Source organism: Falco cherrug, chromosome 8 (assembly GCF_023634085.1).
Source record: "Falco cherrug isolate bFalChe1 chromosome 8, bFalChe1.pri, whole genome shotgun sequence".
Taxonomy (NCBI): Eukaryota; Metazoa; Chordata; class Aves; order Falconiformes; family Falconidae; genus Falco; species Falco cherrug.
Window position 1 is genome coordinate 51,807,003 of NC_073704.1, and position 27,716 is coordinate 51,834,718.

General features: G+C 37.8%; 1 protein-coding gene across 4 annotated transcripts; it reads right to left on the reverse strand.

The window, feature by feature from the left end:
* Positions 1 to 27,716, reverse strand: GABRA6 (gamma-aminobutyric acid type A receptor subunit alpha6). 4 transcript variants are annotated; one of them, XM_055719396.1, is made up of 11 exons: positions 27,427 to 27,714; positions 27,083 to 27,201; positions 26,740 to 26,807; positions 25,262 to 25,482; positions 25,072 to 25,154; positions 24,312 to 24,455; positions 23,769 to 23,921; positions 23,537 to 23,689; positions 19,135 to 19,394; positions 7,288 to 7,542; positions 1 to 2,409 (listed from the first exon to the last, which is right to left on the reverse strand). In XM_055719396.1, the coding sequence occupies exons 1-11, from the start codon at positions 27,462 to 27,464 to the stop codon at positions 2,359 to 2,361; spliced, it is 1,545 nt and encodes a 514-aa protein (XP_055575371.1). In that variant the 5' UTR covers positions 27,465 to 27,714; the 3' UTR covers positions 1 to 2,358. The 4 variants fall into 4 exon arrangements, with proteins under 4 accessions (XP_055575371.1, XP_055575375.1, XP_055575374.1 ...); XM_055719400.1 differs by lacking the exon at positions 7,288 to 7,542 and having other exon boundaries at positions 27,427 to 27,716; XM_055719399.1 differs by lacking the exon at positions 23,769 to 23,921.

The window sequence follows — 27,716 nt, forward strand, 5'->3', positions numbered from 1 at the left end:
TTGTAAGTAATGACATTTATTCTAAGATGTAACTTGACATTATGAACATTATTATTATTTACACCTGTGTCTCTACAAAGCATGAAATAGGAAAAATACATATTCCCTTCTTACCATTGAAAGTCATGTGGAGAACCAACCCTTCTCTATTCTCTATCTTTCCCGCATGAAAAGCTCCTCTCAAAAAAGATAAGCAGCCTTTGTGGCATGTTGAAATACGCTGTTAAATACCAAGAGTTGCTAGTACATTTTTAAGGTGCTGATATAGCTTCCTAATCAGGAAGTTACCACTATTTTATACATTCTAATACTACACTCCAAAGAAATAGTGACTATTTAGTAACTCTGCATCTGCTGTAAAATTCGTATTTAGATTTCTTTCATACAAAGATCAGACTCAAAATTTAGCTTCTTCAGTGTCACTTGTTTTCCAATAGCTTTTAAACATTTTCATTTGGTGCATAAACCAATTTTACAGTACTTTGAAAACTCTTACAGATATTAATGTACTCAAAATAGAAAATTAGTGAAGCAAGAATGAGTATAGTTATACTGAAAAATAGCCTCTGGATCCCTACAACATAATTTGGGTTTTTTTGCAAAATAAGATGTATTTACAAATTATAAAATACTTCCCCAGTGTCCATATTTTATTTTTTAAAAAATAGTATATAAAGGCTGAAAATGGGAAAAATTGTCACAATTTTAGTTTCAAAGCAAAATAAAGAAAGAATTCAGTGCAGTTACAAATACATCCAAGTGTGCCAGCCTGCAGCCAGTTAGGAAAAGCAAACTGCAAACATGACATCTCTGTGCAAACAAGTAATTACTGACTTGCATCTACTTAAATTGTTCCCATCTAAGCTCTTCAGAGTTGAAGAATAGGGAATACAAAAAGTGACTTCACATGTTCAGTCCAGCTACCTGCTAGCAAAAGCTATATACTCCTTTTGCAATAGGTGGAGGAAAACAGCTGGAGATAGGTCATCTGACAGTTAAAACTATTATAGCGCCAGTAAAGCAGTTGACGACTCACTGGAGTCAATTAGTCAGCCCCTAAACATTTTCTCACACTAAGATGTTTAGACAAAGCAAAAGACCCTGAATTTTCTGAATCAATGCAGCATTGCATATGTCTGTTAAAATTAATTTAGTTTTAATGTATTAGAATTAATTTCAAGATAGGAAACCTTAATTTTCATTTGGCTGCATGTAAAACGTTGTGTGCTTTTTAACTCCCACCAGTGTCCATTACACCTGCAAGAAAGTTGGCTTGGGTTTGATTTGATTAGGCATATCTTTCCTAATTACATTCTAAAGAAGGATTATGGAGATGAAGGGTGAATATACAATAAAATAATAGATGACTATGAAATATGAGAAAGAAATCCTGGGAGTTTCTGTTGAGAAGTAAAATATTATTACCTTTAAACTCTGAATATGCTGACAGTACTTTGCCTCCGGAAAAAAGCTCTGGGGAGTTTGTTATGGGCAGTTCAGGATAAAATGCAGCTTGTTCCCTAACTAGCTCTCAAGACTTGCTTCCAGGAAGTTCCCTGGAGCTGGAGGCTTGTGTTTAGCCTGATGGGTAGCTGCGTCTTTCTGTCTCTTCAGCTTTAGACCTTGAAAACTCCCTGACATCTCAGGCCTGCATTTCTAGATACTGCCAAGAAACTGCTTGTTATCAGTCTGGTTGTACTTCCATGATCACTCTCAGCAAAAAAAAAAAAATATGCTGTTGTAACTAACCAGCTAAAGTACATAAACGATAGTTTCGATTTCCTTTTATATCTTGTTTTTTTAATAAATATTAATTCAAATTAAATGATAGGAAAATGAAATTAAAGAAAAGCAGAATTTATCATTGCAGAGGATTGCAGCTCCCTTTCATGGGATTTCTTAACAATATTTTGGGTCTATTTCAAATGCTGCAAATCATTGCAGCTCCTAATCTTTCAGTGAAACCATGCCAAGTTATAACAGTTTAGGATCAGGCTTATTTTATCAATCCTTATTGTGCTTTAAAAAATAATCCTGTTATTGATGTTTTTATCAATGTAAACATTCAATTATTTATAACAGAATTAGAACAAATGTACATTCTTTTCTTTGACAATTGAACAGAGTAATTTAACAAGAACTTTTATAGTAGAATCAATGTAAGAAATCTTGAGAAAGTATTGTTAGAACTCTACAGTTTCTATCGTTTTGATTGGTCCAGGGCTTGTTTCCAGCTGATGTCCATTATAAATATTCCCTGTTTGAAAACTGAGAGCACCTGTGGATAGACAAATCCTTTAAAGTCCCTTTAAACTCGATATGACCTTCGGTGATTTCTTTGGAACCTCGAGTTGTCCTTCAGTTGGACAGATGGTCATTTCGAAGGTGCATTGCAGTAGGTTCAAAAAACTGGAAGAAAAGTTTAGAGAGAAGTTTAAGCTACGGGTTGCTAACAACTGAGTTAACCAACAAAACCACCTGATCTCTAACTGTCTCAGCAGCCTTACACTAGAACTGCATTACAAGGGAGACTCCTCTCAGAATCTGATGTTTATTACCTGGATCATCAAAGCTCAATTGTAAGTATGTACGACAATGACTGTTTTCTCCTGAACTTTATTTTCCCAGTGTTTAAACTGAAACATGATGTAACAATACACATTGCAAGTTTTATGAATATTAACATACTGAAGTTGAATACTTTTCCAGTTCTTATTTCTTTCTCTGTTCTTTTTTCCTTCCCACTTGACATCATTAGCATCTCATCTTCTGCTTCAACTTGTTGTGTAACTCTTTTTCTCCCACAATACTATGTTCTCTTGTGTCTAAATAATATCCAGGACTCAGCACGTTCAGTGACTTTGTACCTTCCTCTGCTCCCAAACATAAAAAATGGCCTCTGCTTGTTTTGCTGTAGTTTATTATCAAAACTTTAACATCATATCTTTCTTTAGTTTGATTCACTCTATCATTCTACATTTTATTATATTAAAAAACTGTAATACAACATTACATATCATAATTAAGACAGATTACTTTAGAAAGATGTGTAGCAAGGTGAGAGATTAGCATATGCCTTGTGAGTGATGTGGCAAAGGTAAAGTTTCTTACACTTTTCTCATTAAAAGAGTGTTCTTTGCATTTTAGATCAAGCAAATTTTAAAATAAACTAAGCATACAGCTCACCTGCCAAGGTCACTGTCATAAATTAGTATTCAGCTCAAGGACTTAGTCAGATTTAAAACCAAAACCAAAACCAAAAAATGCTGTATGACAAAATAGAAAGCTGTAACAACTTTTTCCCATTTGTCATATAGGTTTGTTCTCCTTTCAAGTACTTCTCTATTTGTGTAGACAAATGTGTATTTTTTGTTACTGTACAGAGCTTTTTGTGAATGGCAAATATTGCTGTAATCTACAGAACACGCACCACAGAAACATGCCTGTTCCGTCTTGCATGTATAAATCATGGGGATGTCACATCTTTAAACCTTCCATGTAAATTAATCACAACTGACCTTACATATTGAGGGAGTAAGTCCTTTTAGAGTAACTTTAATGCTTTACGGTTTTTTTTCATATTATAAATGGCACAGTGCTGTTGCTATAGTCATCTGTCAGCATCACAGCCATAAAAACTTCTGAAAGAAAGGGGAGCTTACCATACAAGTATCAGCTTTTTCTGTGGTCTAAAAACTGGCATCTATTATTTCAACTGGGGATTCTTTACATACTTATTTTCATGTATGTCCTTTTTGCTGTCCTTTGGTTATATTAGGTTCTAACAATGTGCTGTCTAACAAAATGCTGGCGGATAACTGTATCAGCTTCCTTTCTATACTTCACCAGTATAACTGTTGTCCTGCCACACTGTTGCTACTCCATAATGCAAAGCAGTTTACATTGAAATACTTTATGTATCAAGTTGCATGGCAGAGAAGTACTACTGCATAAGAATGTTCTCCCACTTGTTCCAATGGAGAATAGAACCATTTATTTACATATTAAGGCCAGAACATAACTTTATTCCCACCCATGTATCAAAAGCATCCAGTTGAAGCACTTAATCTCAACTTGGAATTTTTTCCCCATAGTTTTTATTTTTTCATCCATAGAATCCTGCTATTTTGCGTTAAAATATAGCAAAAGATTATTTTCTTGATGGCTACTTAGTTTGCTACTAAACTTCCTAGTTTCCTAAGCTGGACTTGGCTCAATACATATGCAAGTACAAATACAGAATTCAGTCTATGACACTTTTGCTATCTGCCCAATCCTGGCTGCTCTGAAAAATAATTATTAAAATATTTTAAACCATACATTTTATTAGAAGCACCTTCTTTATTATAGAAACTTACAGAAATTTTAGGGTTTGTATAATTATCATACTGCAAGTTTATGTGCATAGCAAGATAAAGGGTGATTAACCTGAAGTCTTCCAAAAAGAAAATGATTAAATGGAGCTGGAAGAAAAGGTACTCCAAGGAGCACTTTGAAAAGTACTCAAGCTCCAAGGTTCTTATCAGATACAATATACAAGAATGACTTCTCCATTTTTGTAACCTATGGCCCATCACCTGAGCCATAAGAAAAATGCTTAGCAGTGCACAGAAATACTACCAAACAGCTTAGGAGAGAGCTCCTGGTCTCATGAAATTCTGTGTCATTACATTAACAAGTCTGTTCATTCTAGCTCATGCTCTGAATCCAGAACATTAAAGTGAAAAATGATTTTTGCGCTTCCTTCAGGGTCTGACCAGAAGATAATGACATGAGTTGAAAACTGCCTTTGATTCCAGTGCTAATAGCCTGCCTTTACAGATTCATGAAATGCTTCTTGATTTATTCTGTATGTACCATCCAAAGACAGTAGGTAGCTGTTCTGTTTAGAAATCTCCACACTGACAGACTTTGGTGAATTATGTTCTGCACTCCAAACTACACTAATCAAAATCCTAGAAAGCTGCACTACAAGAACTTGTGCACAGAAAATGTGGTTATTTTAATGAACTGATTAGACTTTTTTCCATTTTGTTTTTTTTAAACAAAAGCCAAATGAAGTTGAAGTAACCAAAAGGAAAAAAAAAATAAAAGAAAAGCTAATATACCTGAAAAACTGCACAAAATGCACTTTCACAATTAAATGAAATTTCTTAACTGAATAATACTGTACCAGCATTTAATCTTTTGGGCTTGAGCCTGTAACTGAGTTGAACTGGCCCTGAACCATGTTGTGCTTTGCTTGCCTAACTTCTGTATCTCCTCTGCTTGAATGGGAAGACTTACTCATGTTTAACGTATTGTTAAAAGCAAAACCAGTCCTGGTTTTCCTTGAAAATAACAATTCGTAAAGTGATACATCATATTGAATTAGAAACCTAGCAATGTATATCACAATCATTATTAGTAACAACTGGGTACACAAACAGGAAACTGTCATTTATGAAGAAGAGCTTGATCCACATTTTACATAATTGTTTACATTCTTTCTAATTCAAAACACCCCAGCTGTCAATGCTGTTCTGTCTTCTAAACTCTGCTGCTGTATTTCTGTCATTCTATAAGGCTACTACAGAATGTAATTTCTGAGTTTGTGAGCATGTTTGTGGGCTTGCAAAAGTGGCATTCTAAAAATATTGAGTAAGCACTATGTCCTAGACTTTTGAAGTATTGTGAAAGGCCTAGTTCTAATTTAACTCTTAATTTACAATGTCCAGTGTAAGTATTTAATCACTACCAAGGCAAATATGTTCTAAATATTTCTAGATTGAAAAGTGAATGGTTGAATGAAATCACTGGAGTTATGGCAAGCTACACAAACTGAGGAACTGGCCTCTAAACAGAAGCTGTAATGATTATACATGAGCTTTTTTGATACTTCCCTTCTCTGATTGAGATAAGTAATTTGCACACATAGTCAATATTTTAATAGCAGGATCAGTAACTCTGGCACAAATGCTAAATTTATCATTGGGCAGATTTTGAGTGGCCAGGAGTTAGCAGCTGTGACCTCTTGAGAGAGACATCTGCAGGAACATGTAAGAGATAGTGCCTCATATCTTCCTGCCCTCCTGATTTCATATAAGCTGCTTGGCAGCACACTCCATCTTTGAGAGACAGCGTTTTCCAGATCATACTAGAAGCAAAAATCAGCAAAATTAGAGGCTAGTAGCCTCTGTTTCAAGCAGAGGCAAGATGCCACCAATCAGCTGATCAGCACTGTCTTGTTTACTTTGAACTACATCTCTTGGCTGTCCATGAGATTTCCCTCAGCCTGCTTTACCTCTAATCTAGGAAATAAAGGCACAATTTGATCACCACTCATACCAGATTGCCAGCCTCTGTTTTTATTGATGCGGGGACTTTGTGCATTCAGTACTATCTAAATACCATCATTATCTCTCTAGCTGTCCTAAATAAAGCTGAATGTACCAATCATTGACTGCAATGTACAGTGAGATTCAAAAACTCTATGGCAACGAGGCAAATGAATGTATTTTCTTACTAAGGAAATGGGACACCATTAGATGTATTTAGGCAAAAGGGAAAAATTAGAGAATTAAGGCATTAAAGACTTAAAGTTTAATGACTAATCACTGACTGATTATTCTAGACATGCTCAATTTGCAGGACACACCGCTTCTGGACCTCACGGATATCTAAAGACATGAACACTCTCTGCCTGATTCAAGCAGACTTAAATAATTTAGAAGCTTTATCGGCATAAAACAGTTTAGCTATATGAAGAAACAGGAAAAAATAGTGTTAAAATGTATAAAACCAGGGAATCTTGATTCACAAACTGTATACTGCAGTCAGCAATTCTTCACACTATGGATAAATGTTTAGAGTGTATAACAAACTTTTTCAGGAGACTGTTATCTTGACCAAACCTTGCGAGATATTAAAGTTCTTATGTCCTTCACTGCATGGCTTCAGCAGATAATTCTACCATTCCTTACTGCAGATAGGAAGATCAAGAAATGCAAGATGTAAGATTAGTTTGCTAAGAATGGCATCATACGTTGTCTTACACAATGTGTTCTGCTCAGTGCAACGTGGCATAGAGATAAGTGTCTACATTTCTCATCTTCAAATAGCCTTTCTGCGTTGCACAGAGTGCCACTACTACTGGAAGCCAAAGCTAGTTTTTTAGAGAAAGTTGTTATCAGTAACTTTCCTCAGAAAGGATTGATTAACTGGAGTTGCAAGAGTAAATGCACAATTAAAAAAATACTGGTTAAGTAAACATATTACAAGCAAGTATTCAGAAATTCTGCTACTCACTTCCATAGTGTCTTTTGAAAGATAAACAACCCAGTATACCAGGTTGAATCCTGCAAATGCAACTGGAAATAGGATCCTAGAATACTGGTCTATTTTACTTGTGCCTCCAATAGGTGGTGGTGGGGCTGGTGGAGGAACAGACACTGGTTGACACTGGGATGCACTATTTGATATTATGCTGGCTTCAGGAGACTGATCTGCCTGGCATGTTACGGAGTTTACTCGCTTCTTCAGGTTACAGTTGGAGTCAGAATGCTGTGGAAGAAAAAAGAAAAAAGAGGGGAGGGGGAAAAAGGGGTGAGTTTTGGATACAGTTTTAGGTTTTGTGATCATTAGGCTTCTCTCCATCTTTTTACTGAACTTTCTAATTTTTTTTTGCTGCTTTTCTGCTATAAAGCAACATATATAGAAGTAAATTTCTGTCCTGAAGCTTTGCTGTAAAAACATAAAAGAATGTGCTTTCCATATTTTAATATGGTAACAAATGGAAGCTACAAGAGAGAAAGAAAAAGGCAAGATGGAGCTAAAACGAAGAGAAAACAAGGTAATGGTGTATCTAAATTGCAATATATTGATATGACTGAAGTATAAGAATAAAGTTTAAATAAAATAGCACATATGGGCTGGCTCAAGTGCAGTCTTCAATGTGTGAGCCCATTGATGAGTTTTAGCAAACAGTCACTAAATGGAGTCAAGGTGTCGCACTGTTATTAGTCCCCAAACTAGCGCTGATGAACTAGAAAACTGCTGCACAAAAGGAAATGGACTAACTGTACAGGTCCTGAAGACATGAATGCTAAATTGTTCTGTAGTTTTTCCTAGGATGAATTTAACTTTCAAATAAATCTCAAGATTTGCACAGCAGTTTCTTGCATACAACCGAAGACAAATACTCATCTTAACTGTAATGGGACTATTTTTATTTTCATTTGTGGTAAAATGAAACAAGATTATTCCTATATTTTGTACAATATAGATAGCCAGGTCAAATTACTGTTCAGAAAGCTTTAAAATCTAGCCAGACCTCAGGACCATTTAGAGTTTACCTCTTTAGTTACTAGGCTGATGTATATTTGTTAGGTGACCTGTTTTATTTGTGGCCAAGTTGCCAATTTTTTTTACCTTCACAAGAAGTAATAGATTTCTTCCTTGCAGAAATGGCTTGGGGATAGGATCTTCCACAGGCTCTAAGCCTGCTCTAATGGATATCAGTTACCCACTTTCACAGTAGTACCAAATGGGAGGAAATTTTCAAAAACCTTGCTGCTACTGCCACTACCCAGGACTATCATTGGTAATGTGGATGTATGGCAGCAGCCATAAATTCATCTGATGGCTGAAAAAATACAGAAGAATGCCTAGAGTGTCGTGTTGATTTTTATTGTTTTGATATGAAGTACTTAAGTTTTCTGTTAATAGGAAGCAACAGAAATATCTTAGACTCTTAAAATGCAATGCTAATATAAAACATTATAGTTGAGATTGTCTAAAGCATCATCAATAAAGGATTGTAAAACATAATTCCAGATTACTGATGAAAATTCCTGTGCACAAAACTGCACAACATACACAGCTATTCTTGGGCTTGAATAAGCAGCTGTTTTGGTCAGCAGAATTAGATGACTGAGTGACTGAAACTGATGAGGGAAGTCTCAGACAATGTAGATAACTTACTATACAACATCATGTACGTATAGTAAATGGAATAGTAACATCTGAATGGGTTTAAGGTAGCAAAATTCTGTCAGATAAGCAATTTCCAAAGTCATTCTTTGGGAGTGATTTAGTGACAATCATTCACTTAAATGTAGCCCACTGTCAGCATTTTTGGGATTTATCTTGCAGGATTTCTATGCATGGAAACAGACTTTAGTCAATCAGATAAATGACTGGCTTGTTAAGAGGAAAAGAAGCATTTTCTGAAATACATTGCCTATACTTGCACTTGGGCCACAATTTCTAGATAAGACTAGCCTAACACACCTGGTATCTCATGTATGACTTAAAATAGAGTTATAACAGGAATTATCCTTTTAGCGGTCAGTGTTACTGTTGAAGTATCAGAACGAGTGATATTGCTACAACAAGATGCCAAGTTCTGCTCATGGATGAATTGACTGGTATCCAACTGAAATTAGGGAGAGATGGATTCCTCACGGCTGATTTTAGTTTAAGTAGAGGTGGAGAACAACACCTTATTTGCAGGGCAGGGGAAAGTGCTTTTTCTGTATGTGTCTTTTACCTATTGCCCTTTTTCTTCCCCCACAACCCATCAACATTCCCAAGTTCCCATATCCTTCCTTCTTCCACTTTGCCATCTACACACCAAATGACTAGTATTATGTTTTGAATGGATATTAAATGACATTCACATTCTCGGGCTGTGCCTATCTGGAACGCAGATGTTTGGTTTTGTATTTTCCAGTAACACAGCAAGCAACAGACAGAATTAAATGGAGGATGATCTACAGATGTGTCACAGAAACACAAAGAGGGTTATCCATGTCCACTTGCACTAATCGTAATAATAATCCCACTCTATAAACAGACTGACTGATCAAGCCTGAGCTACTGCTTTCATTCAAGTTGCTATTCTAGTTTGCTTGTACACCCTGCTTTGAACTGAATTGTAGAAGTCATAAGGTAGCTTGTTTTTAACTTTACTGCAAGACAGCTCAACCTTTTGTGAAGAATGAGTGGTTCCTAAAAATATAAATGCTAAGGTGAATCTTAGCCCTTTTAATCTGTAATATTCTGGTATAAGTGTTGTGGTTTAACCCAACCCAGCAACTAAGCCTCACACAGCCGCTCACTCACTCCCCCCAGCAGGGTGAGGGAAAGAATTGGAAGAGTAAAAGTGAGAAAATCTGTGAGTTGAGATAAAGACGCTTTAATAAGTAAAGCAAAAGCTGTGTATGCAAGCAAAGCAAAATGAGGAATTCATTCACCACTTCCTCTCAGCAGGCAAGTGTTCAGCCACCCCCAGGACAGCAGGGCTCCATCATGTCTAAGTTACTTGGGAAAGCAAATACCATAGCTCTGAATGTCTTCCCCCCTTCCTTCTTCCCTCACCTTTATATGCTGAGCATGACATCATGTGGTCTGGGATATCCCTTTGGTCACTTGGGGGTCAGCTGTCCCAGCTGTGTCCCCTCTTGACTTCTTGTCCCCCCCATCCTGCTTCCGGGTGGGGTGGGGTGAGCAGCAGCAAGGGCCGTGGCTCTGTGTGAGCGCTGCTCAGCAGTGCTGAAAACATCCCTGAACCATCAACACTGTTTTCAGCACAAATCCAAAACGAAGCCCCACAGTAGCTACTGTGAAGAAAATGAACTCTACCCCAGCCAAAACCAGCACAATAAGGTGGGTCAGATTCTTCTCTGGATGATTCAAGCATGACTCAGGAGTTATTGTGCTGAGGTGATGGAGTTAACAGTAAGTAGAACAGCTGCAGCATATGGTCTGTGGATGATGTTCAGTACTGAACATATGAAGAACGTAGAGGTAGTAAAATCATTGTGATCATCTGAATAGGCACCTGGAAAAAGTTTAATCCTGGTTGTTATTTTATTTTTAATATTTATTAAATCTCATTCCTATAGAAGGAAGATTATCTTGGTGAGATTTCATCTCAAGCTGGCGACAGGAAGATCTGGACATGTATCCTCAGAACTTGGGGAGCAAACTAACTTGATCATGCTCCCACTTTGGGACCAGTTTATGCCATTTCTATTAAGAGTGCTATTAATAGCTTCTCATTATCTAAAATAGTCTATTGCAATATTCAGGAAAGACCTGTGCATTTTACTGTCTCAGTAAACCCACAGGTTTTTGTCACGCTCTCCACCTGCCGAGGAGATGGTTATGAGTTGATATAAAGCATTAAGAAAGCCCCCGAATAGTTCTTTACACTGTCTTTAACACCCTCATATGCTCATCCAGCAAGTCCGGGTCTAGACTATTTTCTTGTATACCACCACCAGGACATGGAATTCTAAGTCCAAATTTATCCCAGATGTGTAATGTGTTTCTTAGTGTGGTAGCTGACTGTAGACCAGACTTGCTGCCCCAGAACCACAACTCATATTTTTCATTGGAATTCACTGCTATTCTAAGAGAAGGAGGTGGTGGGAGGAAACCATACAGTTCCTTATTACAGTTGAGTTCTGAACAGCAGCTACAGTAATTTCTCTACTATATTTAGGTTTAACTTTTCCTTCTGACAAAGATTACGTGCAATGACATCATGAAACTTTAGCAAAACACAGTGAAATGCCTATTTTGCATAGTTCACACAGCCAATCACTCAAATAGTAAGGACTGTTTTACAAGTAGCAAGAGCAACAAGAAACCTGTGGCATGGCACACTGTGTCATAATGAAACAATGAATTTCGTTAAGTTACTGAATCCTGATGCAGAGGAGTACTCTTGCACTCACGTGGAATGTTAGCCCCATCAAGCAATTAAACTTTTCACTACAAATGACAGTACAGATTGCATAACTTCTGTTTAATGTGAGATACCACAGAACTGGACTAGACAAAGACTGGTACGTACATGGGCTAGAAAGGTATAGTCTGGCTTCTACTAAGCTTCTGCAGCTCAGCTATATGATCCCTAGAAAGCTCACAAAGCAGTCTCATCTTGCTTATAAAGGTGCTGCTCTCTTACAATTCTCATCAATATCACCAGAATTTGCTTATGCTCAGAATATCTCAAGAGGCTCTCAGTAAATTGATTGGCTTCTAGATTTAAAAAACCCAGCACGTATAACCTTGGAGTAAACTGAATTCTTTGTCTCCTTTTTCTGATTTTTATATGGATGCTAACTGTGATTGATGAATGTGCTTTGTTCTTATGTTTCCTTTCCTCCAGAGATTTCTGTAATCCATATTTGTAAATTTTTTTCTATTCTCTGTTCCTTTGTACTGCAAATATACATTCTCACTATCGGTTTAGTTTATGACCTAGCATTAACATGAGTATCTTATATATGTACTCATATACTGGCTAACTTTTAACAAGTAAGAATCTGTATGTCCTTACTTGTTTTACTCATGTCTCTTTTTCCTGTGGGCAATGCAGTAAAGAGGTTCATGAGACTAAACTCTAAAGTTTAGACAAAAAAAAGTATTATTCCTCCTTATCTAATTTATTGGATTAAGGATATTGAACTTTGCTAACATCACAAAAAATAAAAATAAAAACCAAACCAGAAACAAACTAGCACCAAAACTCAATGTCTGTACAAGGCAGAACACCAAACTGAATATATAACATTCTTTTTCCCTGCCTATCTCATCAGTAGACAGTTTGAGTGATTTCAGCTATTCATATTATACATATAAAATCACATGCTACACATCTCCAAAGAGAGATTTAAGTATAGTTTAGCCCCTGCATTCAACGGTGTGATCTGTAAAACCTCTGCATAGCTACTGAACAATTCATATGCAGCACCTTGTAGCAGGACAGTTCACCCAATTATGTAAGATATCCTTTTGGGTATGCACTAAGGTACGTCAATCTTTACAGTCCTGTGCAGTTTAAGTATCCATCTCATGCTCGATTCATTACGACCTATAATTTAGACATTTCTTTGCATACCTCATTGGTGGGATCTGATTCAGAAAATGTGTATTGCAAACATCTATAAACAGTGCTCTGCATAATTAAAAGCTGAATATAGTTTAGAAGTCATTAATAGTCCCAGCTTTAGGCATATCCTTAGGAATTCTAAGTTTTCTTTCCTAGGAAATATTAAGAGGAATAACATGCAAATTTGTTTTCTTTGTGCTTTACCCTAGTAAAAGGGTTAAACCTCCTAGGTGATTATTTGCAGCTTGGGAAAGCCATGCTCAAATTCTTTCTTAACCTTCTGGGATTGAAATTTACCTCAAAAGACAGCCTAACCATCAGGTGAAGATGGTTATGGGGAGAGGCCGTTTCCTCATTACTTCAAAGCTGTTTTTACTTTGCATGGAAAATGTAAAGAGCCATTACAGGCAGAAAGCATAACACTGAAAAATATGCCATGCCCATTGTATTAAATTGCTGTCACATAAAACAGGTAAGCACTAAGGAGAGCAGCGACTGGAAGCCTAATTGTTGTTTTTTCAATATGAATGTGCTCTGATAGAGACTCTTCCCAACATTTATATGTAGCATATCAGAAAAATCATATAATTAGTACAGAGCCTCTGTCAAAACGTATGTTGAACAGATTTAAATGTTCAAAGTCATTCTGCTCTTAAACTTAGCAATGTCATTGCAGAACAATCCCTGTCTCTACATTTACTGTGCTAAATTTCTGCAGCATAGAGAAAATACTTATTTGAGGGCCTAAATGAGCTAGAATTACACAAACAGCACTATAGAGATTTGTTTGGGTTTTTTCTCTGTAATTTACTTTGTTCTCAGTGCCCCCCTGCAAAAAATGTACTGGGATTAGACTTCAATGTTGAACAAAAAAAAAAGTCTAAATGCAATTAATCTTTAATTTTTCTATTTTGGTGTATGATACCAGCTACTTCTAAACCTTCCTTATTGCCCTGCATTGGCTTTGTCAGTCAGACAAGTATTTAACTCAGTCAGAACCAAATAATCAGCATTTACTTTCCTTGTTGGGATGACAAAAAGCCAGTATAATTGAAAGTTGTCATTTGTTTGTAATAGTCTACTTGATAATCTGCAATTGTGGAGGAGCAGGTGGGTCTCCCTAATTTGATTGAAGGTGCTATGTTACCAGCAAAAACTTTAATGTATACAGCTGTTTCTAAAATGATCTCATAAAGGGTTATCGATAATCCAAACAGAAGGCAAAAGAAGTACCTTTTCAGTTACACTCAGATACTCATTAAACATAGTCAGTATATTCTGACGTAATTACAGAAAACTAAATCCCCTATACTGAAGTGACATACGGCTGCTCTGTGGTTGGGCAGGATTGTTAAAGAGAATGAGAATCCTTTTCTGCTCAAGCCATGTTATTTTGAAACACAGAGACAAGGCTATTTGTAAGGAGAAGGAAGCTCTCCCAGCAGTATTTCACCGCTCTGTGCTGTTCTCTGTTAAAACAGGTCTTTTGGAACATAACTGTAATCAAGCTATCACCCTGTAATAATCTTTTGTCTTTTTATGTGTAGTCTCTCGCATGAAAAGGGTGTCTTTTGATCCATGGTGTGTACTCCTTGACCATCTCACAGAGCATTACTTGAAATGGTGCACTCCAGACGTATCACCAATTCCCCTTCCCTTGTAACTTCCAGTACAGTGATATTCCTGGATAAAGGAAGCCACAATGATGAAACAATATGATTGACATAGAAAATACACATTTGAAATGGATTAAAAAGCTAAAGGCCGAAATGTTTTTTATAGATCTGGATATATATATATAACATTTGGTTTTGACATGCTAGACCAAGCTTGGTCACCATAAATAAAAACAGGTTTCTCTCAGGGTCCAGATGACTACTCAGCTTGTTGCCATCATATTTTGGAGTGGAACACCCATAGTTTTGTATTTCACACAGGGTTTGCCTGCAGCTGACAAAGACAGCAAGCCAACTTCTGCTCTCAGTTAACTGAGGTAGAGTGGCTTTCCTGGAACCAGAACAGGCATGCCCGGCTGTCACCAGTTAACTGAGCACATAGTCAGGTCATTGACTCTCTTACTGAAACCAGTGTAGCCCAAGGACTTGAGCACAGTTTCTTTTACTTTCATTAGTACAGTAGAGCAGAATTTGGTCTTCTGCCATCTTCCTTTTCTGAGTATAGAGACGGTTTGACTATGATACAAAAAACAGTGAGAAAAAAATCAGGTTCATTTGAATAAAGCAAAGTTTTTAAATAAAAGTAGCTAGGCTGTAGCGGGCAGGAGGCTTTTTGATAGTATTTTGAAAGATTTTGTTTATTTTCAGGAAACATAGTTAATTTGGAACTAAAAAAACCCTGAATATATTCTGTAAATACACGTATCTTGACAAGTTTAGGCCCTCACTCAAGCAGCAAAAGCTTCTAACTGGATGTTTTAGAACTCCTTTGAATTTTCATTTATACCAAAACTGTCTCCCTGGGCTTCTCTTATGCAAAGCAGGTGAATGGGTCTCCTGTCATACAGAAACTACTAGTTCAGACAGCCTAAAGTTATTACCACTACAATGTTCTTTAGCCACTCTTCAGGCTATTTAAGATAATAATTATTAAAAATATATAGTCTATGTTTCTCTTAATATTGCTACAGGTAGCAAGAGTTCCACTTGCAGTTGTATAGCCATGAAAATTTTCAAGTTAAGTACATCTCAATTTTTCACTTTTATTTTTACAAATGGATTCACCACAACTAGGCAAAGCTTTATAATCTTCAGAAATTTTCTCAATGTAAAAATACCATCTGACTTCTATAAACGCAGAAGCCAGCAAGCATTTCTGACACACTGTTCACCGCTCTTCATCCTACATCTGTCCTTTCATATAGCAAAAATTCTGACAACTTTCATGAGCTTAAAAAGCACTAATAAAAATACTAGCATTACGAGCAGATGAAAAACTTTATCCTACCTAAAAGAGAAAACAATATTAAAAACAAGAATAGCTTAGATAAAACAAAGTATCAAAGCCCAGGGTATCACAGAAGGGAAAGATTTTAATTTTTTTTTTAAAGTCAAGCAAAGTAGACAGTTAAAAAACATTTTAATGAGAGGTGGAGTAAATGGGGAGAAAAGGCAAAAAGAAGAGCAGGAGAAGTAAGATAAATTACACAAGGAGTAAAGAATAAGAATTTGGCGTTATAGCAACCAAAAAAAGAAAAATCTGGAAGGAAAAGTGATGGAAGAATTTAGAGAGTCAAATAAATGGAACAAGTTGGGGGGTATGGGGCAACAAAGGGGAAATCAGGACCCCAGAAACAGCTCCTAATCTACATTAAGAGAGAAACTGAGTATTATGCTGCGTGCCTTATTTAAACATAACTGCCCTAAGACAAGTAATGTAGTTATAGAAGTACAAAGCTCAGTAGAAGTTGATAATCCTGAGGAAACAGTCATATACTGATGCAATCAGCCTGTGCTAATTACACTTTTAGCATTCAAATTAGCTCGTTCAGGTCTGTTTCAGCTGAAATTTTATCACTGACTGCAACATCCATCTATGTGACAACATGCAAAAGTTCTTTCCCCCTTACCTTCACCAGACAAAAAAAGAAAGCAAAAAAAAAAAAGCTGCTTAAAATCTGTTATCCTGCCATTCCTCCTTTTTCCTAGCATGCCTTTCTAGAATGGGACCTCTAAAACCCAATAGTTAATTCTTCTAGAAACTATTTTAACTACATCTTTCCTTCAGTTGTAGGCACCCTTCATTTTTATGATTTCATTGATTTTACTTTTTTTATTGCTGCAGAGGTGCGTTCTCATAGATAACTAGTTTTGTGAGAAAAAAGGGGTGGACTTACAGGGCTGGAAAATTACTGTCACAGATAATAAGAGCTTTCAGCAAGGTCACGACTATGGAATTTTTGCCCACTTGGGACCTTGGTGTTAGGAGGTTTACTAGTCTTCCTAAATTGGTATGTAGTTGTAAATAATATTCTTGAGGAAACACTTGTAGTGTGCTTCCTAGATGCTTATTTTATTCCTAGATGCTTATTTTTTGCTTGTTTTTACTTGGAAAAGCTAACAAGTGAATATCTACAAAATGTGGAAGATGCATCTTCAGTTTGCCATTGTGCTTGTTTGTGGCTGATGCCCTTGAGAAGAAACTTGGAAATCTTTTCCTCTTATTAATTTGTTCAACAGCAATTTTGTAGTTTGTGCTTAGCTTGGTCTGCAATGATACAGTCTCACCCAAAGTACTGCAGGAGCCACAATCATCAGGGGTATCTTTGAGTGTATCTCAGCATATGCAGACAGTTATTTTTTGAAACAGTTGTCTTCTAGAGACTGAGGAGGGGAGGGAGGTGGTGGCAGTGGTTTCATAGCATCTGCTGTGAATCCACCAGCAGTAGCATGTGCAGAGTAGGTCAAACTGTTTTCATATCACTCAAACAGGGACTTTAATGAAGAAAAGTGGCTTCCCCCACCCCCCTTGCTGGAAACCTCCTTATAATTAACTCAAACCTGAATTGTGTTTGTGTAGGAAAGATCAGACCTATTGTTCCTTTTCATTATGTAGCAGCTATCAACAGCCTCCTCATGCTACATAAAGCCAAGTGATCTCTCTAGCTTTTTTTCTGATAGCTTGCCCTCAAAAAAAAAAAGAAGTCAACAAAAGAGTAAAAATGGAGCTTTAAAACATTTTAAAGTTCCTTTAGTCTTAACAGTATTTTTCTTACTATACGCTATTTTACTGTTGTAATGTTCTGCACATTCAGTCCAGAGTACTGCTCTATCAATTATGATGATATTGGGGAGGAAGGAAGTATGCCCTAAATACTGGCTAAGGCATACCCTCTTTTCCTCTTTCTTTTTTTTTTGTAAGTTTTAAATATAATTATAAAAGTTTACTAGTTAAAATAAATGTAGATATGAACACTGCAAATATTGCCAAAACTAAATCAGCCTTTCTACTGTCACTTCAAAATCAGCACAAGATTCTGTGAACATTCACTTCCAAGCTCCTTTTAAATCTTTCTTACTTTCTTTTGTATTTCTTTATATAACCGTGGTTTACAAAACAAAAAGCTGTGGTTCTGAGTTAAAATGTATAAAGATTTGCTTATTTTTGCATTTGTATATTTAGTGAAAATAAACCACATTTCTTTATTATGGATTACAATGTTTTCAGTTTTGTCCAATATTAATAAAATTGTAAGCGAAATACAATATGGCTTACAAACACAATGCTTCCCAGTTGAAGTAAAGAACATCTGTTGATTAGCTCCAACAAGGACCAGTAGCAAGATGCTGTGGAGCTTTGGGTTCACTATTATATGCAACTTATCAATTATGAATTTAATGGTTTGAATGTACCTGAATGTTATAATTTTAACTGCTGTTTATAAGCAAATGTGGAAAAATTACTATCTTGTGGGTAAGGTGTTGCCCTGATATTCAATGCCTTCAACTGACTCCCTTATTCAACTACAGACTCAAAAGGTTTTGTAGAAGGTCATTAAATTCTGTTATTCCTCTCAAAATGGGAAATGTGGTGGTAGTAAAACTGATTTTGAAAACAGGAAGGTTACAGCAATAAATATATTAACATACGTTGTGAGACAGTATTCATTACTTAGCACGAGCTGCAAGGAATAATATTTACAAGCAATTCTGACATACATTTTTTGATACTAGAAAGCCTTCCTGTCTTTCACATGTACTAAAATTTATCCTTAATATTTACTTTTATGTTTTTTCGCCAAGCTTCCACCAACACAGATTTTTATGAAAGTAACAGATGCCAAGTTTATGTAAAGGCTAATTCCTCTTCCTCCAGATGACCCACTTATGGTACGTACCAGTGTACTACAGTGATCCCATAATCAGCTGGCCAATGCACATGTTCATTCCATTGTACAGTATCCTACAAATTCTGCAGACTTACTGAGAACCACAGCTGCCTGACCATGCTGCCTACCGCATTGCTCAAGAGAAGTGTTATGGATAAGTCTAATGGCTTTCCTTAAATATCTTACCAAATAAACATCTCTCTAGTAAACCGTACCTCAAATTCAAATAAACACTATGAATAAAGAAGTCTCTTCATTTTCTGAAAAAAGAACAGCCTTCGATAAATAGATATGATCTGGTTACATAATCTGTTTCAGGTTAAGATCACTTTAATATTGTTTTGCATTCACTACTTCAGCTGCCTCTTCCTATATGATGCTTATTATCAGAAAAGCAAGCAATTACCGAGACAATCTCGTCCTCTGCCGGTACAGTTGCTGCTGATAGTGCTGCTGCCAGTGCTGCTGCCCTGGCTGCCTTCCTCATCGCTCTCTGAGTTTGAAGATTGGTGAAGTAGTTGACAGCTGCAAACTCAATAAGTGCAGAGAAGACAAAGGCAAAGCACACAGCTATGAACCAATCCATGGCGGTAGCATAGGACACCTTGGGCAAAGAATGGCGTGCACTGATGCTTAAAGTGGTCATTGTTAGAACTGTAGTGATTCCTTGAAAATAAGAGAAAGAAAATGGGGGCATGAGAATTCTGCTTCAACTCTGGTACTCTTAAATTAATATATATTATAAAAATAATATCCTTTCTGGTTTTAGCTCTCATCCTATGTACCAGCTAACCAGTAAGCCTGCTAAGGATTTTATGTTCTTAAATAACTCATGTATACTGGCTTGGGCATCTAAAAGCTCTGAACAAATGTCCCTAATACATTGAGCAGACTGAAAGTTAACTACATACTACATGGTGCAGCTTCTTAGAACTATGATAAACATGTGGATAACAAAACTCAGGCTCAAACTATGAAAGACACTTTAGTTGAGGGTTTAGTAAATGCAATGTTTGGCAGAACTCTAGATAAACACACTGCATTTCCCAACAGTGACCCTCATTTTCTCCTGTTACTACACAACACAGACTGTGGCTTACAGAACCCTCACTGAATCAATCAAATTCTGCATTAAAATCAGTGGTAGTCTATGATCCAAATATTTCAAGTAGTAAGTTTAGTCCTCTGTCTGTTGTCCTTAATCACTGGTCATACTCTTTTACCAGTATCTTGACTTGAAAGGGCCTGTAATTACATATACAGAAGGACATAAAAGCTACTTCTCTGGAGCTGCTTATCTATTTTCACACAACAAATCCGGTCATGTAGCTCATAGGCCCCATAGTGTTCTTCACATGAATTCATGAATTTATTCTTTCTGTTTTGGAGTGTACAACATTAATAATGCAGGAAATATACTTACTTCCCACGGCTGCCTGATACCAGCAAAAAGTGCAAGAACAAACTCATTCATTAACATACAAGCCTCTGTGACTCATGTTTACTTATAATTATGCCTGCTAGAACGTGAAAACTGCAGGTATTTAAAGACAGTAAGGTGGAGAATACCCTTTTCTGTTCTTTTCTGCAGTTGGAAAGGGGTAGGTGGGAAAGTAAAAGATGTTATAATGTCATGATGTGATGATGAATCAATATGCTATGAATGATGCTCAGTGGAAAGGATGCAGTGTCATTGCATATTGCAGCATCAAGACAGGGTGACTTGATTATTTTCAGAGGGTTTTTTTGCAACTCTTTCACATGATGTAGCTTGCCAGCTGTCTGAGGTTAACTGTGGCCCAATGTCATTACTTAACATGTTTTAACGAAATGCAAATAGGAGACGGTATAAAAATATGTAGGTTCTACTTCTCCTAAACATGCCAGACCATTTTATAATATGAACAGAAGTATGCTGAGATATATTTCAATTTCAGAAGTCCAGAATGAACTTTTCAATATGATGTGTGATTAGATTAGAATCTGTCCATGTGCTAGTTAGTAACAAAAATGATATATTCTATGTCTGAATAAAAACTTACCGCAGCAGGAATTTAAACTTAGGAATAGGAGTCCTGTTCTATTACAGATATAGATAAGACTTCTCTCAATGTGGAGTGAATATTGATGAAATGCTATGCACTGTGGAAAACTACTTTATCAAACTGAATGCCAAATTACAGTTGGTAAATTGTGTAATGGATGATTGTTTACCCTTGTCTTTCTACTCTGAACACGTCTTGGTAAGTTTTGAAGAATCTGTTACACAATGCAAATACTAAAATATGTTATCTTTTCTTATTAAAAATAAACAACAAAAAACCTCAAACACCTTTCTCTATCTGAGACTTTTTACAAATAAAGTTTAATGACTAGATGTTAATTTAAAATTCCCAGGGTGACCTGCTAGGAAGGTAGAAGCTGACTACTGTATTTTTGCAAAATAATAGATTAACTTTTTGCCAGGAATAAAAAGGATTAGATAAAGGCACATAAAAATGTGAAATAATAGCTATTGCTATATGGATTCAGAGCATACTTAAAATTAGGCTTCCAATAACCATGCTTCTTATTCTAAGTAATTTCTGATAATGCCATGCTTCATAAAACTTCACACATATATACATATATACGTATACGCATAGCTATGTACAAAGCTCAGCATAAAATAAGGAATTTCATACTAGCAATCTGCTGTTCTTTCCAATGACACAATTATAGAGAATGCAAGAGTGCCTCTTCAAGTATTTCTGTCTCCCATTTTTCACTTGCAGGTCTGTAAAGAGTCGGTGCTTACGATCATTAATTCATCTTTGCAAAATGTTCAGAGTATTTATTTAAATATTACCTGCAAAGGATAACTGGCATCCATTTTGGAGGTAAATAAAGTTGCTAAATTAACTTGTTCTGAGAAGCTGGTTTGGACACACACTACTATTAATTTCTCTTCTCTTAAACTTACAGTTTGGGAACTGAGAAGTAAAACCGAAACTTTGTAATTCAGGTATTTGCAATATGATGCAAAAAGGACACTGACTTCTCCATTTTAAACCTTTTCTTTTTTACTGGGGCCTGAAAGCCTTTTTTGTCATAAGGAATAAGCCTTCTTTTCCTCAGATTAAGGTATTCAGAATCCATGGGATTTTTAATGTGAGGACTATAAATTTAGACTGCCTGGGAGAAATAAGAATGGAATAAGGACTGAAATATTCTTTTAAAATGCCAACATGACTAATTTTCCATGATACTGAGAAATGTGTCTACGTTACTGTTTTCATAAAATACTTTGTTTCTAATTCTATATTTATTTTTCAGTATGATATCGCCAGGGTTTGAAGACTTTGTGTAATTGTTACTGAATCAGCTAAAGTCTTCTTTGCACATCACCTCAAGCATATAGAATTAACTTCCACTGCCCACTAGGTAGCAAATATGTTTTACTCAAAATGTAGAGGATGTAACTGTACAGTCCAGAGATGCAACATAAAGCCAAATCAGGTAGCATCATATTTGGTGTACAAACCTCCTACATATATTTTTATGCTTCAATTGCAAGAAACATCCTTGAAAATCTATTGCCTGATTTTTTAATATTTTTAAGCACTTAAAATCTCAACTGCCAGAAAATAATACTTGTAAGTACTTAATGATGTCAAACTGCATCCCAGTTCCCAAGGTGGATTTCAAGAACAAAATTGTTGACCTTCCTTCAGAGGCACCTGAGGAATTTGTGTTCATTCAGCATTCCTAAAAGTTTGCAATGCCTTTACGAATACCATTCCATGTAGGTAGGAAATGCCAACTGACTGAAACCAAATTATACAAAACTTGTAGCATGCTACCTACAAACATAGATTCATTTTGAATTATGAGACTTGCATTATTTATGTTTAGGGAACATATAGCTGCCTTTCTGTTACTGAAGACAAGTCTCACAAAGGGAATTTTTTGTACAGAAATACTGGGTTGAGAGAAAATAGGTTGCGAAATGTGTGTATGCATTGGTAGTGGATTCATGGAGTTTTTGACAAGTTTTATTATTTTTGCTTAGTATTTTTATGATTGTTTTTCTAGAAACAACAATTCAGTCAGTGAAAGTTTACCCCTTAACAGTAAGTGCAGTTTCAGAGCCTATCAATATTGAAGTGGGGGGTGTACATCAAATTTAATAGCAGAGCACACACAAATTAAGGAAACAGAAATCACAGCTTTGGGAGCATTAACTCAAATCACTGGGAAGAAAAAAGGGCCCTGCCATGCAATATGGGCACAACTTTCACATTACAACTCCAACCTGTGCTAGGAAAAGGATTCATCTCACTTTATCTATCTAAAGACCTTGCTAGCTGTTTAGATACCTTTGTAGACAAGGGTTTTTGAAAAAGAGCACTTCAGAATGAGTGCTAGATGAGGTACCTTATGTCATATGAGATTAATACCACCACCCCATGTAATTTTTTGTAAAACTTTAACTCAGATTGGTTTCACATGAGAATAAATCAATATAAAAATTCATCTTTAAAAACTGAGAGGTTGATATTTACTCTGAAATTGTCCCTTGCAGCATATAAAAAAATATTGAGGGGAAGAAAAACATCACAAACAAGTCTGGCTAACTAAACATTCTGAGCAGAGGAATTTGACCCTCATGGGCAGGCTGAGTATTATTTGGTTTAATTTTAGTATTTACTTTTGTTCACTGAAACCTACTATCTGTCTTTTCCAATCCCCACTGGATTACAGTAGCTGTTTGATACAATGGATTCAATACAGTGAATGAAGTGAATGATAAAAGAAAACATTAATACCGGCCACAGTTCTTGCTGGAACAGACTCTTTGTTGATCCAAAACACAACTTGAGACAGGACTACAGTCATGATGCATGGAATGTATGTCTGAATGAGATAGTAGCCTATTTTCCTTTGAAGATGGAAATAGAGCAGCTGAAGTGAATATTCACCTAAAACAAACAAGCAATGAAAGTAATGAATGAATGGTGTATGTGATGCTGAGCTGTCAAAGACCTTAACGCAGCATACCAAAAACTGTTCTGGCTGGAACGGACTCCTTGTTAATCCAGAAAGACACCTGAGAAAGAATGACTGTCATAATGCATGGAGTATATATCTGTATCATGAAGTAGCCCATCTTCCTTTGCAAATGGAAATAAACTGTCATGATTACATATTCACCTGTTAAAAGACAAGTAGGTCAGCATTATTTTGGCAACATATGAGTAAACATTGGCTGAAACCCAACACGCTATGTTCTGAAGAAAGCACTTACAGGCCTCCTAGTGCATAATAAAAATAAGCTGATTAAGAAAAGGTAAAGTGACCTTATGGAAACAGAGGAGAGTAATATTCATTTTATGTATTGTTTTTGCTGGGGCAGGGAGGCAAGGGGAATTGTATGCTTAAAACGATTTTTTAAGAGACAATGGTTAGATTCTTTTGAAGGATTTGAGTTTTCAAAATGGTACTAGATAATTAGATTAATTTGATTCTATATGACAAAACCCTGTAAATTATTTTCAAGATGTGTTTTATAATGTCAATAGTTCCCACATGGCTACATCTTACCTGTGTTAGATTTAATTGTTTCACTAGATACAGTTTGTCCTATGAGGTCATACTGGAGGAGACTGGAAGACTCCTGTGGTACTTCTACTGAATGCAGGGGTCCTTTTTTCCATGTATAAATTATTTCACTTTTGGGATAAGCGTCTGAGTTACAGAGGGAAAAATTATTATTATTAATTATGTGATTTATATGCAATTGAAAAAATAAGTAGCATGATCCCTTTTGTGGCTTAAATACCCACAGAAAAATGCAACCTGCTCCAGCAAGTTCCTAACCGCATTAATGACAAAATACAAAAAAAAACAGTAAAGAGAATGGCTGAGGTGGGACCTGACAGGCATAAGCTTTTGGTTCTTAATGTGCTATAAAACACATACACTGATTACCACAGATCAACTACACATTTTCAAAATCAATTACTACAGATCAATTAAATATTTGCAAAACTAGAGTAATACAGTAAACGTACCACAGCTTTTATGACTTGTTGACGGACGCACTTTGACTACTAGACGTGTAAGAACAATGAACAATAAAATATGCATCAACAACCACACTTTAGTGAGTAAATCCATGTCCTTATGAATGGTCTGAATCTCAGAGGAGAAAGTAAGTTTCTAGTATAAAAAATATAATTAAAATTTTCAGCTACATGATTAAGTAGTGTCCTGTGATCTCACTTCTGATCTCACATATATGTAGACCAAATGTTATCACCATAAACAACTGAAAGATACTGAAAGATACAGGAAAACTTACAACTTCCAAACTTCAATGGACAAGCATGCCCATCCATAGGGAAGTTCACCAACCGCATTGGACAATCAGCATTAATGGTTAGTCTAGAACACAATATAGTAGATGACCATGAAAAAAAAAAGGTATGCAGGAACATTGCTGAAAGAATCAAAAATAAAGGTCAACCAAAAGCTGAAGAATAGGCTCTCACCTCATTGTGTAAAGAATAGTTCCATTCTGCATAATTCTGAAAAGTTTGTTAGGAGTTGTCATATTATGAGCAATAGACTTTTTTCCATTTCTAAAAAATGTGTCTGGTGTCCAAATTTTACTGACCATTAAATTGTTCAATCTCAAAATTTCAGTTGGCCCACTAAACTTCAGCCTCTCATCAGTCCATGTCTGCCGAAAGAAGACATCCATTGTGTATTCCTATGAAAAATAAATAGGTGGTTGACTTACATGTGGGGGCCAACAATCTCAAGCTGCTGTATATACAGTAACTACCTAACCCACATGTCAATGGCATTTCATGTACTGCTTAAACACTTAATCCTGTTACCATTAAGTAGTTACTAAAAAAAAAAGTCTGTGAAAACATATCCTATTTTCGTATTATATAAAGAATAGTTTACAAATTAATCAGTGAACAGATAATTTGATATGAGTAAGGCAAAAACACCTCATTGTCCTCTCAGATAATAATTTAATTCAAAGGGAGGTCTTAGGAATTACAAATATCTCATTTAATACCCTTTCAAAGTGCAAAAACAAACTATCAATGTTTAATTGCCAGAAATAAAAAGACATGCTTAGGGCCTCTTCTGCAGCTTACTTTGGATATTCACAAAGGATGGACTGAAGTGTGTGAGTCACATCACAGCAGGATTGTAGTGTCAAGCTATATTAATCTAAGTTACTTTTCTTAAGGATTCTTTGCAATATTCCCACAAGCCTTCAAAAAGGAGCTCTCTATAGAAGTTGCTTAGGAAATGGAGTTAACCTTGGCCAGAGGCAAATTTTGAAAGAAGGCAAGGTTATGCCTTCTCTTAGATTGACTGATGAAGAGAAGTAGAAAAACTTTTGGTTGTATCTTGGGGCCCACTGCTCCTTGCCTGCAAATTGGACTGCAAGCTCAGGTGAGCAGGTATTAGAGGAAATGTACAAGGGCGAAAACAGCAAGCGGAGTCAATTTCCAGAATGAGAACAGCAATGCCATTTTCCTGGTGCTGCTGCTGTAATTGATGGAGTTCACCCAGGTCCGCAGCTACCTGAATTTGGGAGCACCCACCATGACAAGGAGCAGCAGCCTCTGAAACGGCACCATTCCCCCACAACTGCTCATTAGGTTGTCTCCTGCCACACTGCCTTCCTGCAAACCTATGTGCCAGGCCGCAGATGTTTACAATCTTTGTCACCAGGTTAAAGAGGCATCTTTAACCTCCCACCCGCACCCTCACCGGGGCCTGGCGCTGCCTTCTGTGCCCAGCCTCGGGCCTGGGCCATGGGCTGCCCCAGCTGACTTTGCTGGGGAAATAGGTATGTGTAGCTGCAGCCAAACTGCTCTGCTGGGCCCTAGAGATTGTCAAGAAGATTAAGCCTCGTAATCTGCTTTAATGACAGTCAACTCAGATGCCACCATAATGAATCCCGGGAAAGGGGAGCAGGGGCGGCAAGCGGGGCCCTTACCATCTCCACGTCGGACACCGGCCCAAAGCTGGTCACGTAGATGTCCGTTTTGACTTCTGTCACGGCGCCTGCGGGACACGGAGTCGAGCTGGGCGCGGAGCGGGACCGGGACCGGCGGGCCGGGCAGCCGCAGCAGCGGGGCCGCCCCGCAGGAGCCGGCGGGCAGGGGGCGGCGCGGCTCGGGAAGGCTCCCTCGGCCGCCCGCCCGCGGGGCTCCACCGCCCCCCGCCCGCCGCCCCGCCGCCCCGCCGCCCCCTCCAGCGGGACGGAGAGCTGCCGCTCGCCCCGCCGCAGCCAGCCCTGTGCGCTCGGGCTCCCCGAGGGGACGGGAGTTTCCCTCTACCTCCGAATCCCGGTCGGAGCCTGTTGTCGTAGCCGTCCAACAGCTTGTCGAGGATCCGAGTGATGTTTTCCGAGTAGAGGTCCCCCGCGTCGCCCTGGCCCCCCAGCGCCTTCTCTATACTGCGAGGGGAGACAAGTCCCGCTGTCAGCCCCCCTCGCCGCCGGCCACACTCGCCTCAGCCCCCCGGCCACACTCGCCTCAGCCCTCCCGCCACACTCGCGCCTGTCGAGGAACCGGCCCGCAGGGGAGAGCGCGGGAAGCGGGTCCGGCCCCCCTCGGCCGCTGCTCCGGGCTGCGGCGGGGCTTGGGGGAGCCTCGGGGGGCGGCGGGGAAGGATCGCTCACCTCACAGCGACGCATACCCAGGCGATGAGCAGAGCCATGCCTCAGGTGTGTGCGAGGACGCTCAGGTGCCCTCCAACCCGTCAGCTGGAGCAAGCGTGGGCGCTCATCCCTCCCCGGCGGCCGGGGGCTCCGCCGGGCGAGGGCAGCGGGCAGCCCGGCTGGCTCGGCCCGGCCCCGCGGCCCTCGGGGCGGGAAGGCGGGGGGTGGCCGCGGCCGTGTCCCTTTGGGATGCGCCACCGCCGTGCAGCCTCGTCTGACCGTTCCAGTGGAGGAATTAGGGTTTGAAGGGA

What these genes read in the sequence shown, in the direction of transcription:
- GABRA6 (XM_055719396.1), bottom strand. Translation starts at nt 27,464, where the DNA reads ATGGCTCTGCTCATCGCCTGGGTATGCGTCGCTGTGAG. An exon ending in TGGGTATGCGTCGCTGTGAG is followed by an intron (nt 27,202 to 27,426) that starts GTGAGCGATCCT and finishes CTCCCCTCGCAG; the next exon opens with TATAGAGAAGGCGCTGGGGG. An exon ending in TTTCAAAAGACACTATGGAA is followed by an intron (nt 2,410 to 7,287) that starts GTGAGTAGCAGA and finishes CTTTTCTTCCAG; the next exon opens with TTTTTTGAACCTACTGCAAT.